Source organism: Emydura macquarii, unplaced genomic scaffold (genome assembly GCF_026122565.2).
Source record: "Emydura macquarii macquarii isolate MOO-44397 ecotype Brisbane River unplaced genomic scaffold, CSIRO-AGI_Emac_v2 contig_1348, whole genome shotgun sequence".
Lineage (NCBI taxonomy): Eukaryota > Metazoa > Chordata > Testudines > Chelidae > Emydura > Emydura macquarii.
In genome coordinates, this window is record NW_027131485.1 from 2,871,377 (window position 1) to 2,890,101 (window position 18,725).

The window sequence follows — 18,725 nt, forward strand, 5'->3', positions numbered from 1 at the left end:
TGGTTTTTCTTCCATAAGATATACCAAGCCAGCAACAAACAGGTTCTGATGACCTCACTGCTCATTCAGTAGACAAAACACAGTTCCCTTAAAACTATCCAGCCCTTTGGCTAGCACCCAGACAGCCAAGTCAAATATAATGGGGATTACTGAAAATCTTTATCCATCATACGTAAAAAAGTTCTACCAATCCCAAAGGATTGGACACATTACCAAACAGGTCAATGAATAGTTCAGATCTTACCCAAATGTATGTTTAAAGCCAATGCTTATTAACTAAGCAAACATTTATTAAAAAAAGAAAGAGAGTAATGGTTAAAATTGGTTAAATGGTTAAAAATAGTATGGTTAAAAACATACACAGATGAAAATAACGCTCTTAGATCAGTTTCAAAATAGAGATGATAACTGAATTGCAAAGTCTCTGAAATTACCCAAACAGCTTGGAGGTCTTCAATCCTTCTTTAGAGCTGCTTTGTCAGAAATCCAGTCCAGAGAAATGAAGGCTAAATACTCCATGTGCAGCGTTTGTTCAAATTCTCCCATGAGAATTAGCAGGGTGATTCCAGGCTGGTGCTGGGATCTCAATCTTGCGATTCAGACTTTCCCTGACAAGCTTGGACAGATTTGAGGTAAAAAGGATCAGTCCACTAGAGTCTTTTATAGATTCATGCAGACTGGCCAATATTTTATTGACAGAAAGTGTGTCTTTGAACAATTATTAGATGATTACTTGGTACTCTGAAGTATCATCTCCTATGTCCTGTGCACACCAGTAGCTACATTAACATAAGGTAATTGGCCACTTACAACTGTTTACAGATATTTACTAGTTAAACTTCAAAGAGAAATACAATCAATAGTATTGTTACATTCAAAGTTCCATCTAAATGTTCATATGTTCCTTTTGAACTCTAAATCAATAGAACAGTGATAGACAGGAAAGCAATTTATCTACACTGCTAACCTCTAACAAGAGATATGTAAAGAACATCAAATAACTACCAACAATACACTTGCATATCAAAGCTCTAGTCTACTTATGAGGAATGACCCTCACTACCATTGTATTTTCCTGTAATATATCTTTAAAGGTCAGATTTGGGCCATGCAATTTGTAAAGTTGCTTGTCTTTTTCTGGCCTAGCATCACATACGCAATGTACATATACTTCTGGGGTTAAAACTTTATTGGGTGACCAAATAAAAAGAAACATATACATTGAGAGCTGATGTAATAATGGATATGCGGCGATAGTAGTTAATAGGCAAATACGAGCACATATCTGGGAGGGTAACCTAGGAGAATTTGGGTAGAAGTTATGGATGGCTACAGACACCTTGAAGAAGTTCACTGGACCCTATTGGATGGCTCTAGTGTGAGGCCCTTACAGCATTTCTGCCTATTACAGATAAATGGTGTTCTAGTCTTCATGAGAGAGGTTGCTTTTACAGTCAGATTCCCATAATATTCTTATTCAGAACACAGCTCATTCCATAAGTGCAGGAGCCTATACATTATAGAAGTTGTGGGTCTATTACAGGAATGGGTGGGTGAGGTTCCATGGCCTGCAATGAGCAGAAGGTCAGACTGGATCAGTGGTAGTCAACCTATTTACCAATGTGGGTCACATATGCAGCTCTCTCTGTGTTATGTAGGCCACATCCACACATTATATATACTACCTGTATGGCCCTGAGGATGTCACATGGGCCACAGCTGTGTGCCGCTTGGGCCATTTGGGCTGCGGGTTGAGAACCACTGGGACAGATGATCATGATGGTCCCTTTAGGCCTTAAAGTCTATGAGACGCAGAATATGAAGTGATTGCAGTGCATGTAATGCAATAGCTATCTCATCTGAAACACATTGACCGTTTCGCCAAGGTTCTGGCTTCTGTCTGCTGCACCCAGAAGAAATGTCCTGTGCACTCAAAGTCAATACAAAGGAATGATTCCCTAATACTGTCCTGCTTATTCACACAGAACAGCACAGACTGTCTGAGGTTGTGGTCTTAATGTGAAAGTAGTCTGAGGAACGGCAAGATCCAAGTCGGATTCTGTGACCCCTGGAGGGGGTTGGAAAGTAAACATCTGCAGCAACCCTACAAAGAACAGAAATAGCTCCATCTTGGCCAGACTTTCTCCAATGCAATTCCTGCGCCCTGCAATGTCATAATTAAATTGATTTAACTCTCAGAGAAATAGTTACAGAGGTGATGTATCTTAATGTTACAATTATCAAGTGATCTATTAGGAGCAGTAATGGAAATCAATCTCCATGTACCATTGTAGCCAATTGAACTGACATATAGTTTCAGCAAAATAATCTGTGTTGTAGTCAGATGATTATGCCAGTAGCTCATGTTGCCGCAATATGCATGTTGATTCCTTTGTCAGGCACATTCACATAGCAAGGAGGTGATATCCAATGGCAAATTGCCAGGCTATGTAATATATACATTTATTATGCACCCTCTTTCCTAGCAGGCTATGTGGTCTAGTGGCTAGGACATAACTAAAGATCTGAATTCAGCCCCTGAATTGTTGTGTGACCCTGGGTATGATGTCACTTCCTCTGTGCGTCTGTTCCCCTGCCACATTGTGTCTGTCTTGCCTGTTTAGATTGTGAGCTTTACAGGACAGGGACTGTTTCTCGCTGTGTATTTGTACATCACCTGATACAATGGAGTTCTGGATCTAGGATGAGATCTCGAGATGCAACAGTAGTCCACAGACATCATCCACGGATTTATCCTGACCCCCTGAGCCCTTTCCAACAACCCCTTTCTCTTAAAACTCAACCTGCCAGAGAAATGTTCCCTTTCTCAAAGGTGGCATGGTTTGAAGACTTGTAGGTTATCACTTAACCAGTTCCACTTTGGTGACTGTCTTTTGTTCTTGCCGGCCTTCCTTTTTCAGCTGGATTCTCTGCCCCAGAAAGACAGTCTCTGAAAGATGATCTCATGAAGAAATCAGGGGAAAGTGAGACTGTGGCTTCTGACAAAAAATCACTGCTGATGATTTTTGCGTCAAAAATACAAACTTACGGCTGATGCAGTGCTATAGCAGCAAATTCCATGCTGGAGAGCAGGGTCCAGAATCACAGCTGGACTCCAGAAACCCAGCTCCCAGGGCTGACTTTTTACAGAGGCAGCTGTAAAGTGTAGGGTTACAAGGCAGGATTTGAGAGATTCTGCAGGAAATCTCCCCCTACAATACTTTAGGATTCCTGCAGTGCTGGGATTTGTAAAACTCCCAGTAAAGCTTCTCTTTGCAGCTGTGCCCGCTTGTAATGCACCCTGCTGGATAACAGCACGTGCAGGCCAGGAAGCAGGCAGCTTTGGAAATAAACAGCATTTGGGAACATTTATTGCTGTGTCACAGCAGAGAGACTGGTTAGATGACACCTCTTCACTAAAGAGGGATTAGGATGGAATTTCACAGGAAATTTCTTAATACCTTGCCGCATTCCTTGCCCTCAAAATTTAATTTCAAATCTTAAAACGGGTTGTTTGTTTGTTTTATTCCACCCTGGCTGTGTGCATGCATGCGGTGAGGGGGTGGACTAGGTCAGTATTTTACCCTTCTGTTTAGCGTCTTTCACCTAAGCCTCCCCAACGCCTTGTAACAGAGTATTATTGACTGTATTTTGCAGATGAAGAAATTGAAATCCGAAAAGGTTTCAGTGATGTGTCAGGGTCACACAGTCAGTCAATGGTACAGTCTCGTGTATCTGGTTTAGGGTACCCTTCAAGTCCTGTTTATTTTGGCTAGCCTATCCTTGGCACCTTTTGGGCTTCCTGTTCTTTTGGAGCCGATACCCTTCCTTTTCTTTCCTTACCTTTGTATCCGTTGGGAACTGATCCCTTTTCTTAGAGGGAAGGCTTATGCCCTGAGATCAGTCAGTTCTGCTGCAGATTCATTGGCTGAGTATTAGGTTTGCTTGGTCCTTTTTGAAATCTTGAAATAGCTCTCTCCTGATCAATGCCCTGTTTCCTAGGACAAAGGTCCTGACCCTCCCAGATCCTGAGAACCCTCTGTTCCTTATTTACCTGTGGAGAATGGCAGAAAAGCGTCTTTCTTTATAAAATTCCCATCAGCATCAAGAAAATGGCCGGGGTTAAACTCATTCGGGGTCTCCCACTGTGTTTTATCCAGCAGCACCGAGGTGAGCGAAGGAATCACAGTTATTCCCTGGAATACAACGTGGCACAAACTAAAACGGGGTTTGGTTCTACAAGCCCCTATACATCCAAAAGCAAAAAGAAACCTCTAATTGAACTGACACTCCGATCATGAAGAATTCTCCTTGGGGTGCATTGCTTGATGCTCTTTGGGGCAAACAGCGTCCTTTTGTTCAGTGTTTGTACAGCACCTAGCACGACAGGCGCTTGACTGGGGCTCCTGGGTGCTACCAAAATGGCAATAATGAAGAATAATAATAACCACATCCAGAGTAGGACATGATGCTGCCAATGCCATGCTCACACGGGCAGGGATGTTGTATCTGCGTGAGTGCTGGTGACTGAGGCAAGAAAGGGCTGGAGGATTTGGTCCAAAAAGATGCTTAAATTCCACTGATCTCTCTGTCAGTCTCCACCCTGCTGTTTAAGCTTTGCTTCTTCCTGTAACCCAAACCTTGGCCTTACTGAAGTAAATGTGACTCTTGCTATTGACTTCCCTGGAACCTGGATTTGACCTGCTGGCTGTGCCAAGGTCCATCTTTAATTCTGGTTTCTACCAGGTGCATTTGCATAGGTAGTTTGAATCCTTACATTCAGAGCACTGTAGATAAAGGCTGAGATTTTCAAGGCAGCATAGAGCCGTTAGCCAGTGGGAGATGGCTAAATCCCCAGCCTCAGAAACTGCGAACATGGGGCCAGATCCCGCATCCCAGCCTTTCAGAGCATCTCACTACGCGAACAGCCCCACTGAATTAAACAGAGCTGCTCTTGGAGTGAAGAACTGCTCACGGGAGGATGGAAGAATCTGGCCCTTAGCATCTAAGTATCCATTCATTGCTGTTGGCAAAGGGAGGACCGTGTTGTTATCGATACATACCTTCGGGAGGAAGTAGCCTCTGAAATGTGTGTCAACAGATGTGCACCGTGGAACATGTGGCAGTAGGGTGATGAATCTCTGCACTTCGTGTATCACCGCATTTGTAAATGGCATGTTTTTCCGGTCTTCATAAGTGGCCTGACTTCCTGGTTGGACAACTGTCCTGATCTCCTTTTGTACCTTCCCTAAAAAATAGAAGCAAACACAAATGTATCCCATTGGAAGAGCTCTCGCCTCCCATTTTGAATTTGCTTTGGCAAAAAAACAAAGAAAGTTTGCAAACCCTAAACCTGGCTTCCTCAGTCACCTCAAATCTCTCTGTATTTCAGGCATGCGTGTTTTGTTTTGTTTTCTATCATTCTACCCACACAATCCTTCTCTATGGAGCTCCCTCCAGGAAATAGAAAAATTCAGTTTTTGGAAGGCAGAAATGAGCCTTAATCAACTTAGATTGTAAACTCTCTGGATCAGGGACAATCTTTTTGTTGTGTGTTCATACAGTGCCTGGCACATTGGGGTCCTGATCCATGACTGGGGCTCCGACATGTTACTGCAATACAAATAATAAATAATAATAAAGAGATGGGATGCAGCTTTAGTGTCAAAAACCACATTTGCATCTACACATCAGAAGCTTAGCTTGACGTTCTTATTAAAACTAGACACGGACAAAGAGTGAAATCACAGAATGGCTCACTTTGGATCTCTGGATATTTCATCATCAGTAGGATGGCCCATTGCAATGTTGTGGCAGTTGTCTCAGTTCCAGCCATGACCAGGTCGAGTATAGATGCTATTAAGTTTTCATCATGAAACAGGCTGTCTTTCTTGTTTGTCTCCTTTAAACACACAAGTTTGAGTTAGTGTTGAAAGGGCTCTTCTTCACTCTGACCGAGGCAACATTAGAATAGAGTAAGCTTGGGAAATCATCCATCACATTTCCAGGCATTCTTCTAGGTTTGTGGGCCAAGGAGAAGCCAGGAGAGGATTTCAGAGTCAAGTGCAGAGTTGGGTCTAAGCCACAGAGTGTAGATCTGAATGGAGAGCTGAACTTCCCCAGAAGCTAGAGGTGTTTTAACACAAGTGATTGGTTCAGGGTCCATCTCTAATCTGAAGCAGGGCTGAGCTCCGCTTTGGATGCAGTTCAATTTGCAGTGACTGGAAATAACTATCCCTTCTGTGTGCAGCTGGAGGTTTGCGTTCAACTATTTCAAACCTCCAAGAAACACCTCCTGAAGGGCCCCACTCTACCTGCCCAGTTGGAATGGGTTGGAACGTATGCAAAGATTTTTTTGTGACCATTCTCCCTACCAGACATTTGGACCATGTTGATCCTTGAACCCAGGTCAGTATGAGTGGCTAGGAGGTCCAATATGCATACGTAGCCCAGCTCTGTTTGAAAGAAGAAAAACTTAAAGCCTAAATGTTTTTTTGTTTTCATATTACACTGAGATCAATCTGTCTTAGAAATCAGAGTGGCCGGATGGAAGGAATAATGCAGGGCCAGGACATGTAGCTGTGCTATAACAACCGACTTCCTTTGAGTGTATTATTCCTCTTAGAACAATGAGATCAATGATTGGTTTCTTTATTAACTGAGAGAGTCAGATTCATCCTTTATGAAGCCCCATTGATTTTTCTATAGGAAAAAACAGTTGACCATACATTATAAAGTGAGATGATGTTTCAAAAGTGTGGTGACGTCTTTTTCACATCCAATTTTGGTGAAACATTCATTAGATGATTTATTGCAAAAGTAAGGGATCAGAGTTTGATCTCAGTTACATCTGGATAACTGCATTTACTTCAGGAGGGTTAAGTTGATGTGGCTGAGATCAGAATCCTGTTAAGTGTTTCTGCTGAAAACCTCAGAGTAAATTGTAAAATGGATCAGCTCAGTCATATACCTCTTGTTGCTTGAACACTAATGCATCAATGTAGCTCAGTGAGTTCTCGTTGATATCTTGTCTGCTGATCTTGATGTAATTCCTTAAAATGATGCGCACATCTTCTATTTTTTTAAGTAAAATCTTGTGGGTTTTGAGAAATAATCCAAGGAATGGGTAGAAATTAAAAAACTAATGAGGAAAAAAAAAAGATGTGTTAAACCCAAAGTGCTAAGATACAGAAAGAATCACGCACAAGGGTGCTGGGACAGCCCATCGTTAGAGATCTGTAACATTGTCCAGTAGAGGTTTGTAACTGTAACCAGGACATCTCATATCACTGGGATTCCACATGGGTGAAGCTAGCAGATTCTAAGGTAGGGCTGGGCCTTACCTTTCAGGCCCTGATTCAGCGAGGTTCTTAAACGCATGCCTAGCTATAAGTATATGAGTGGTCCCTTTGGGGCAGATTCTCTACTGCATCTGGGATGGGACCACAAGGGAGCCAATTATGTCCTGATTCTGAGCACCAGGTCTCAGAACAAGTTAAAGCTGAAAGGAAGCAGCTCTAATTTACACCACTGGGGAAGGGTCCCTCGGAAACCTTATGCTAGATATGAATTGGATGTAGCAGAGTACTCCTCCACCATGCCTGCCCATCCCCCCCAAGATGCCCTGATATGTTGACCCTATTTCCCCTATGCTGGACTGTGGGTAGGATGGTGCAGGAGATGGCTAAGCCATCTGAGAGTTCCTTTGCACATAGGAAATTCTCCTCTGGCCACCTTAAGTCCACTTTGTGCCACAAAATCTAGTCCTTTGGTTTCAGTGGGGCTAGGCACATGATTAAGTGCTTTGCTGACTCAAAGCCTCAGAGAATAAATTATTGAAGACATTTCTAAGCAGGGCGGGAAGATAGTGGCAACTTAGATTGGGAGTGCATCCAAGACCTCCATAACTGAAGGAGTGAAATGAAGGGTGTGTGTGAAATGATCTGTGAAGACAACAGCATTTGGCTTAGCCCTGTAAGTTCATTTTTATAGCAGTGCAAACACACTTCATAGCAATTAATATCAGGTGCAGCTCATTCAGTTCTTCTGTTCAAGTGTCTAGCCATCTCATTCAAACTTAAATTTACATTTAAGCTGTAATATTACAGTTGAAATCTGATAGCACTGGGTAATTGAGTTAAGAATGCTGGGGGGGACATAAATGCATTTAAAGGTAGAACAGTGCTTCCTAAATTTGGGTGTATATAAGCAGGGTTTTTACTCTGTTTGATTAGCAGTTTGTATTAGTGATTTTGACCCAGATCCTGCAACGTAAGGTGGCTGCAGTTGGAACTGGGCACTGTCGGAAGACACGATACTGAGCTAGATGATCTGACCCAGTATGGCCGTTCTTATGTTCTTCCGGAAGGGCCGAAGCCAGACCAACTCAGCATGGTGCTTTGTCTTCATCTAGTGGTGGTTGGGCCACAATATCGAGGTTGATCAGCCTGCTGCTGTCTTGGTTAATAGAGGTATACCTTTCAGCTCAGCTAGTAGAGGCTCATGCTTTGAGGTCATGGGTTCAATCCCTGCAGCCAATGACTGCTGTTATACAGGCAGACAGCATTTTTGCAGCACACCATTGACTTCACTAGGACTCTGCATGGACCCAGGAATCCACCCGTGTCGATCCAGGGACAGAATCTAGCCCTTAGTTTGTTTGTAAACCTGCTCTTTTTGTGGCCTGATTCTACACTTCTGAGTCAGGCCAACCCTTCCACCTACCCCCAAGCCCTTCTATCTGAATCACGGGGAATTTTACCTATGTCACTGTTGAAGAACCAACTGGGTCCAATGGCTTGGCATATAGTATAATTTTCCTAGCTTTCTCCTATGAGGCATGTTTGACATACACATAGTCTCTGAACGCAAACTATGATTAGAAAATACGAATGAGGCGGGAGAAGGCTGCACGCTCATGCACAATGAAATGACATTTCAGAATAAATAGAATAAATTAAAAAGATAAAATCTCAAATTTGGGAGAAAAAACCCAACATTCAATACAGGGCTAAAATACTTATAGCGTAAATCTCATCTCAGATCCACACTGGATAGCAACTCTCAGTGGGGCTACTCTGTATATCATAGAGGCTATCAGTAGCCTAGTAACAAAACTGTTGCTCTTGTCTGTGCTAAAGAGAATAAATCAAGAACTAGTAGGTTGTAGCCTCAGGCACCAGTTATTCATATATCACTGCACGAAACTAGCATGTTAGTAAGCTTCTTACATGACACAATATATCCTATTCTGCACTATTACCTATCACCTTAGCTGATGCTAGTAGATTACTGTGATAGCAGTTCGTACTAAGATACTGCTACTCTATCACCTTAGTTTCCTAGTGTGATATATGCCATGAAGTGGCTGGAAGGAAAGCCTGCATGTGGCCATCCTCACATGAACAACAGAGGGAGCTGTCTAGTGAAATGTGATTTTTTTCCAGTTGAATTAATGATCCAAATGGAAATTACAACACTCAGGAAAACTGTGGATTTGTGACACTGTCTTGGAGCTATAAACCAACTAGTGGATTTCCTCCACTCAAACAGGTTTTTCTTGTTACAGATGCAATGTAGATAACCTCTGTTTAGTAAGTATATTTCTGTACAGGTCACTAATTCATCTGGAAAATAGTCATCACACAAAATGTGCTTGGAGTTTCAAACTTGTGGACATGTTACAAAATCCATGAATGCAGCTGATGCCATTTTCCACGCTCACTGGTAATCTCAGCCTTGAAGCCAAGTGGACACAGAGCCTGAACTCCATTCTTGGGACTAGAAGGGTTACCTCCCATATCACGGTTGAAGCACATTGGCTGAGAGTTGGGGAAACTTGCAGTGCTGCTTCCTGTCCTTTCTCAGAGTGAATCCAACCCTGGATAACAAGGTTATTCCTAACTCACAATCTTTTTGTTCAGTCTGCTAGACCAATGGTTTGTAAATAGCGGTAGATGGGTGGCAATTACAAAGTATATAGCTTGGTTTAAAATACAGTATGAGGATCAGACTCCATTTAAACTACACTGATTATAATTATGAAGGTTGCACACCAAGTACTGTTGCATTTTAGGTGGGATGTGCTAGTTCTTAAAGGGGTGAGATCTGCTGTGCTGGATCAGGGAGCCTGTATGACTCAAAATACACTTCAAGAGTTACTTACATGCAAGAATGGAGATCCAAGAAGAACCATGACTTCATCTATGAGTCTTAACAGAGTGACAAAGGTTGGGTCTTTGTAGTCAAACCGGTCCCTGAACAGCATAAGAAAGGTGATGTTGGTTGGAGCAGCATTAAATGACTTGAGGCTAAACGGCTCACCTGTAATAGGAACGAACAAAAGCGTAAGTGTCATGTAACAGCCACGCAACTGACTAGTGCTTACAGCAGTGCTTGAAAAATATGAGCAATGTAATATTTAACCTTAACACGCCCCAGCTCACCTTTGAAAGATTTGATCATCTCAGCAAGTAAATGAAGCTCTTCAAGAATTCTTTCCTCTATCAGTTTCTTCCCCATTCCAAGATTGCGCATGCTCGATACTGTGAATCTTCGTGTTGTTCTCCACAGCAATCCATTAGAAAAGAATACACCTGAGGTATATGTGAGGTACATGTGATTGCTGAGAATGTAGAATTCAGTGGGCTCCTACTCTACTCAAAAGAATATGAGAAGATCTCCACAATTTCTCTCTTTCCATTTCTCCTTCCTGTCCTATTATCCCATCTGCTATTCATTTCTGTCCTCCTAGCTCAGTCCAGCAACCCCAGCCACCTTTACTTCATGGAAATACCTTGCCTCCCAGTTCAGCCTTTGCCATCACACTCTCATGTGGGAGGCAAGCAGGCATTTAGCGTTCTCAGGTTTTTTAATACATTTTTTGTGAGACTTTAGTTCTGCTGTAAGGTGCCAGACTAACCGCCCTGGGGACCTAAATTCTCCGTTGGTCCATTCAACAGGTGCTGAAAGGGCAGCAGAAGCAAAAGCCCAAAATCTGACATCACCTCTAGTGGTCAAGGGACAGCGCGGTGTCCAAGCCTTTATTGAATCCTTGGCATCTGTGCTGAGGTTACCAACAAGATGGTCAGTGCTGGTGTCGGTGATGGCTTTTGTGATACGGCATCCCCCTGGGAAACTCATTTCACCCAGATCACTAAAAGCCATCCAGTCGTACAGCTGCTGGTCAGGATTAGAATTGACCTAGGAGCTAAATGTGAAAGATTTTCTGCTGCATTACCAGCACCCCTTCCTCTCCCCGACATTATATCAATGTTACAGATATACTGACTCTGACCAATTCTTTTTTTCCTTCCATTGATTTGTCGGTTTGTAGCGCTGAGGTCAGCTCTCAGAGCATGGCTGGGTCAGTGGCTTTGACTATCACTTATTGTAATCAAGGAGCACTGTGTGATACTTGATGCTGGAGCGCCTAGTTAACTTTTGAGCAAAAGAGTGGAAGAAACAAAGGGAGGAACAAGATACAATGTTTTCTAAGCCGTTTGTGGATATGGGGATGGAGATGCTGCTTTTGGGAAATGATGGAGCTGTTTAAGGGAAGGGATCAAAGATTCAGCCCATAACCCCATAACACATGAACCCATGAACCCCATAACACATGAACCTGTAATATATTGTTCCACAAAGGGCCATTTTTGGAGGCAGGACTTTCTGGAATAAATACATCCAAAATGGTAGCACCAACTGGCAAGAGAGGCAAAATACCTGAGTACCAAATCCAGTATGGATTATTTCTCATAGACTGATATCTTGGGGGGGAGGGACAGATTTTAAAATGCACTAATGGCAGTGAGGCGCCTAACTCACATCGGCTGCCTATGGGAGCTAGTCACATAGCTGCCGTTGTGCCTTTAAACTTCTTCCGCCCTCACCTTTTAAAGTTCAGGATGTTACCTGGCCACAAAATTGTTTGCCAAAGTAATTACCGCCAGTGAAAAGAGCTGTGAACAATTGTAAATAGACTGGAAGAGCAAATACAGACTGGGGCAGGACTTCCAAAAGTGCTCAGGCACTGATGGCACCTGCAGCAGAGTTAGGCCAATGTGGGGCACTTTTGAAACACTCGGGTCTCCAGTGGCTAGTACCATTTCCATGCTGGATTTGTTCAAATATCGGGATAGGTGGTCTGTCTACAAATTCATCGGTGAAGTTCACAAGCGCCTCCTTCACGGCTTCATATCCAGTCAGTACAACAGCTTTCTGGAACCCAAAGTGGAGGGTGTACACTGGCCCATATTTTTCTGCTAGCTGAAAAAGAGGCAAGGTGTTAGTGCCAGCAATGGAGAGAGCACATTAACAAGCCACTTATTTCCTCTTAACCAAGGCTTATGCTGGTGTAGAAAAGAGCTTATAGGAAGCAAGCAGCTCCAATGAAGACACATGTTTGCAACAACTGCCAAAGATTATGCAAATCTCAGATTGGGCTATTTAGTCACATGAGACATTGCAAAGCATCTGTATCATAGGCTGCAATTTCCACCATCTCTCGCAGACAAAGGGATGCCAATCTCACATGCTGGTGTGTTTGTTTCTAGCACTACTCTGACTAGCATATGTATGAATTCAGCACAAACCTCTTCCTGTGGAGCTGACCCGTTGATCCTCTTCTATGCCCATTCTCTAGCTCTGTGGCATTCAGACCAGGAAATCTGGCCCCGTTTATTGTAAACAAACTCATACTTTTACATACATTTGAATGTTAAAAAGGAGATATTCATAAATCCTATTTAAATCCCCAGTATTTATGCACTTTGTTTACTCTTTGCATTTCTCTTAAGGTAGCTAATGAAAATCTACAAAGTCACTGATGTCTGTTCTTGCTCCAGTAACAATTTTGGGCAGTTAGAAAGAAAAAAAAAGCTCAATGACAGGTAACTGAAATACAGTCATTAAAAGGATAGTCTGATAAAGACACTTACACTGTGGGCTTAGGCTCAGTGCCACAAGAGAATAGACTCAGGTCTCCTCCAGGAAGCGAATAGTCTGGTTTTGTTCTTGAGAACTCACACAGGGAAATGATAAAAGACAAAACTCCCTATCACCTGCAGCTGAACACTTTTCACAAAACTCTCACTCTCTATCTGACCTGTTAGTCCTCATCCCCAAAGGAAACCTGCGCAACACCTTCCAAAGACAAGCCTTTTGAATCCATAATGTTGCTAGACACTAAAAATCATGGTCTTAACAAAGGCACTGGATTTATGGCTTATTACAACAATCCGTAACCCATCACCCCTGCCTCCCCTTCTTGTCCCATGACTGCAGAGGTGTTAACGGGCCACTTCACCTCGAATGAAGATGTGCTAACGACTTATGCTAAGCTATCTGTTCAATCTTGTATTTGGCTGTGACACTCCAACGTTTCCCAGACCTGAAGAAGAGCTCTGTGCAGCTCCAAAGCTGGGTCAATAAGGTAAGTTGGCCTCACCCACCTGGTTTTTCTAATTTCATAAGTATGTCCACAGAGCAGCTGTGCTGGGAGCAGATTCCATGTTTTGGTAAAGAAACATGTTAGCTAACGACTCCCATAGACACTCTGCATGTCGCATAACACCCTGGGGGGAGGATCCCTGTTTCATGAGGGTGGCATGTGCACACATGCTGATCTGTGCCTTGCATTGAAAATGTGATCCCTGCAAAGAAACTTCATTTTTCATGCCGTGAAGCATATCAAACCATTTCAAATGGTAAGGGAGAAAGTGGGGTCTAAGCACATGGGGTGTATTCTGACTCCCACCCCCAAGAACGCGATTGTGGAAGGCTTTAAGCACAGTTCGCACATGAAGTTGCTGCGCCAGTGCTTCTAGCCAGCACCGAGACAGGGATTGGAGACACGGAAATGTGTGGCCGTGACACAAGTTCACTCCCTGTACCCTAAACTTAGATGGCAGGGTGCAGCCTCATCCGCAGCCCACTAGTTACAATGGCAGCTAGAGCACCGTTGCATTTGTGCCCTGGGAAGGGAGGATCCCAGCCCATCCGACCCCTGCAAGCCCCTCTGCGTGAGGTCAATGCACTCAGGATATAGCCCATGTTAGTAACCAGTAGACACTATGCACGGGGTGCATCTCTGCCATTACTATTACTGTATCACCGAGCCTTACTCATGCACTGGGATCCCAAATACTTGTTGCTCTGTTTATTAATCACTGGCAGAAACAGATCCAAGGCAGAACTGGATGGGCAGAAAGGAAACATCCTTGGACATCCAGGGTGAAGTTTTGCAAAACTTTCCTCTTTGGGTAAGGAAAAGCAAAGCTCCTGGAATGACACTAACCCGACAGGCTCCTTATCAACATCATCTTGCAGATAAGACCTGCTTATCTCCTTAAACAATTATCACTTTTTAAATTACAAGTTAACAGACGAGGTACAGGGTATTTATTCCTGCTACTTGACAGCTGTTCCACCCTGTTTTACTCTTGCTCCATTGATTTCAATAGGAATTTGCCTGTTTAGGAATAGAGTAACAGCGGCTTAAGAACATCTGTATTTAACCCTCTATTATGTGGCTGTTGGACTCTTTATAGTGAACTCCTCTTATATCTTCCTGGGGATTTTCTTTTTCATGTTTGTTATTTGCTAAGACACTAAAAGTCTGCTGGGTATTGGAGCTGTCAAATTCAGATTTAAAATCCTATAAGCCCTATATACTTCTTGTACCTTATCAAGTTTACATTAAAAAAAATCTCACATTACCCAGGGGCCCTCTTTTAGTGGTTGATCAGAAATGACACTGCCTCTACATAGACAGAAGCTAGAAGAAGCTTGAGACAAAATTACAGTACAATTTTTACAGCTCTGAAATTTAGTTCAGATTAATAAACAACAACAAAGTCTTTTCACTGATTTAGCTGAGGTAGTCATAAAATGCATGAGGGGTTGGTTTGTTTGTTTGTTTTTTTCCTACCTTCATAAGTGATTTATCTTGCCTTCTAATATCCAGCAAATGCAGGTTACCAATGATCGGAAGAGGAGGTGGACCAGGAGGCAATTTAAAAGGTGAATTTTTAAAGCCAGTTGAAAAATAAAATGCACCTAATAAAAGCAGTGCACACAGCAGACAAATTAATGCAGGATCAGAAATAAATGGAATTAAAAAAGCCATTTTTTCTAGTTGTAATCTGGTTTTTGGGCTAGGAGCAATAAAAACAAACAACCGTGGTGGTGGCACTGTTCAGAGCCTAGTCATGGGGGTTATATTTGCTCTTTGCGATTGCCACAAGTATTCTATTCTTATCAGGGTTTGCAAAATACCTAAGTAAATATTGTAAACTCCACCCTCCTTAAACACCTTGGAGAATGTGGTCTAAGCAGTTTGCAACATCTGTCCAGAAATAAAGAGGGTTTCGGGTTTCAAACCTGTGTAAGTGTGTGCAAGAATGTGTGTGTCTGATGATAGTGCTTTGCATCCCTAGAGCACCTACCACCTGAGGATCTCAAAGCACTTTATTAGCAGTGATATAACCCACCAAACACCTCAATGAGATAGGGAGTACCATTATCCCCTTTTTACAGATGAAGAAACAGAAACTCAGAAAAGTGAAGTAACTTGCCCAAGGGCACACAGTAAGTCAGTTGCAGAGACACAAATAGAACCCAGGGGTCTGTCTACCCTAGGACAATGGCCTGTTGAATTGTCAGCAGTGAGGCATCCTCATCTGGATTGAGAATGGCGTAGCTTCTAGTGAAGGTGGGATCAAAATGCCCTAGTGTGGACAGACCATTTTCAATGCCTGTTGAAAGCGGGACAAAAGGATTTGTCATTGACAAGTACTGTCAGCATCAGGCCATTTTCCTAGTGTGGAATCAAACCCTAACACTTCTGATGTCCAGATTTGTGCCATAACCACAGGACCCTTTAAGAAATAGTCACTGGAGCTCAAGGTCAGAGTGGTTGATCCAGCCTTTGGAATAGACAATGACTGGCACTTGGCTATAATGCTTCAGGCCCCGTTCGTGCAAACGGTTACCATGCCCACCTCAGTAAAAGCGTGTAGTGGCTCATTATGCTTCTCCCATTTGTTCAGGTAGAAACTCTGGGCCCATTTCTGCTCTGCTTTGCACCTTCTACAGTCATTTTTGCCTGTGCAAAGTGAATGTAAAACACTACGGAGCCTGAACAGCTGGCTCAGAGAAGTGTGCTAAAATCTGCAATCTTACCAATGCTTTTTCTGCTGATTTTAATGAAATATGGAGAATTATGATATTATGGGTCACATTTTCAAGTGGATCTTCTATAAATGTTGCTCTTGAACTTCTCTGAGCCTGTAAAGCTTTGTGCATGTAGCTGAGAAGTTTCAGAAATAATTGTGCAACTGTGTGGACGAAGCAAGTCGTTGTGCACCACTTCCTATTTTGCTTGCAAAAATACTTGTTTGCACTCACAAATTCATGTCTGAGTACAAATGTGTGTACTAGCAAATTTTGCAAGTGCATTAGTGCATGATAGTTGAAAATTTGGTTATAAATCAATAGCCTTAAATATGATGTAATCTTACCCTTCAGTAAGTCGCCTTCATGTGTTGTCAGTATATAGCTTTACCAGTAAAGAGTGGAAGTGATATAGAGGGAGGATTTTGTGGAAAGAGTAAACTAAAAGCAGTAGTCTTTAACTGAGATCTTCCCAAGGATGACAGCAACTTAAGACACGGAATAGTTAATCCTTGACATTACAAAAGCAATTGCTTCATTAGTTTGGCAACATTTGCCCTGCATGAAAATTCTTTGCATGTCCACCAGCATTCTAAAATGATGGCAGGGCATAGAACAATTTGACATGAATCTGCAGCATCTGAACTGAGTTTACTGATACCCCATATTCCTTATGGGATTGAAAGAAGAACTCTGATTTGCAGTCAGCCAAACTTCAGACCTGGCAGTCATGTTTGAGCGTGAACATTTCTGGGTTTTTTACATTCATTTCCAAAAAATGCTCTGCAGCTTCCCGTACATCCATGTTACACATGTGCTCTATAACTGTACATATGGAAATAATTAGATTAGGTACTAGTAGATGGGGCTCAAAAATATGCAGCATTATTATTGGGTTTTGTAGGAACACTGAAATTCATTGTGCTTTTTAGCCCTTCCAAGAATGCAAACTAAATTTTTGGTTATACGATACTTGTAGGTCTGGAAGCAATTTTTATAAAACTGCCTATAGTGGTCATTCACTCATGGAAAGTCCTGGTTTAAAAATGTGTTATAAGACTAAATCCTGCTTGTGCAAGGGTGTAAAGAGGTGCAAAAATCTTTGCTGGCACAATGCACACGAAGCGGAAATCCTGATGGCTTCCTGACATGGTACACAGGGAATGTGCCAAATTTGCTGTTGTGGCGCTTTGGACTATGCTTCTATGACCACCCGGGACATGTTTTGAGAGAAAGGGTGCAGTATGAGACAGAAGGCTTGTATGCATTCTTCCACCAGCCGCATACGCTGCCATCCACCAAGCAAGCATGTTGTTCCCTTCAGAAAGAAACAGTCAAATGTACTCCTAACACATCAAGCCAGTATAATCTGTGTTGTCCTGCAGGTTTTTTCGTGCTTTGTCACACCCCACAGCCTATGGAGCTATGTGCTGCCACCCACTGCCTGGCATTTTGCCCTAACTTTGTTAAATGTTTAAACAATAAAAAGGGACTTTTCAGAAATAGTTTCAAATGGCCGTAGAAAAGATCTCTTTGGGAAAGAGGCCCTTGGGTGTGATGCTTTGATATGACAAGGTTACAGGAGGTGGTTGTGATGACAAGAAATTCCTGTCTAGATAATGCGTCTGCTACGTGTTACCCTGCCATGCCGCTTGGTACGTGCTCCCCTACTTGTGCACACAAAGAGCTCAACCCAAGAAAAGCAAATGCTCAAGCCTTCTAGTGCAAATCTGAACTCTCACATGTTGTTGAGTCCCAATCCAGATTCCCAAACTACCTGGCAGCCACTGCACGAATCCAAATGCCCAAGAAGTATGACACCCCATGTATAGATCTAGGTACCCAAACAACTTGACTGCTGTGCATATCCAGATCCCTGATAACTCCACAGCCACGGTTCCAGCCTGACTGACCAAAAAACAACTTTCCAAACATGTGGATTTGGCTGGTTCTGGGCATGGCGGGTTTCAGTGTCTGTCGGACGTCAGAGCATTGCCCAGTTCTGTTGTCTCTGATATCACACGACACAAACTTTTCCAAGGAAATATTTTGGAGGCTCATTCGACCATATGCACTCTGACACTGTGACTGCCTGGGGCAGCTAGTGTCTCTTGTGCAAGACTGTCCAATGATCATGGCATATGCATTCTTCATTGGGCTCTCAATATACAGATACCATTTATTTTTCTTAAGGCCTTTGGGCCTGATTCTCCTCTCTTTCTTACACTGGCAGTAGAGGCAAATCAGACTAGGGCTGGTCTATGCAGTTTGCACAGGCCTTCTATTACCAATCACACTGTTGTATCTTATTGAGAACGGCCAGCGCATATAAATGTATCCTCTACTTCACCAGGAGCTGAGCTCTAAATACTGTTAATCTTTCTAATCCTTGTTACGCAGTGGGAGGGTGAGACCAGGTGTGGCATCACTATTATACCGTTGCCAAGTTCCCAGGATCATTACATGATTAAACCATGTATATATGAATTGAATTTACATATTCTTGTGATAGGAGAGACATTTAAAGGTGATGATTGATAAATAACAGAGAA

General features: G+C 42.7%; 1 protein-coding gene across 1 annotated transcript; it reads right to left on the reverse strand.

The window, feature by feature from the left end:
- Positions 1 to 1,973: 1,973 nt before the first annotated feature.
- Positions 1,974 to 15,127, reverse strand: CYP2W1 (cytochrome P450 family 2 subfamily W member 1). The gene is made up of 9 exons (XM_067551478.1): positions 14,930 to 15,127; positions 12,105 to 12,267; positions 10,446 to 10,595; positions 10,166 to 10,323; positions 6,971 to 7,141; positions 5,761 to 5,902; positions 5,064 to 5,248; positions 4,055 to 4,196; positions 1,974 to 2,164 (listed from the first exon to the last, which is right to left on the reverse strand). Exons 1-9 carry the CDS (start codon positions 15,125 to 15,127, stop codon positions 1,974 to 1,976), a joined length of 1,500 nt encoding a protein of 499 aa, XP_067407579.1.
- Positions 15,128 to 18,725: the final 3,598 nt, after the last annotated feature.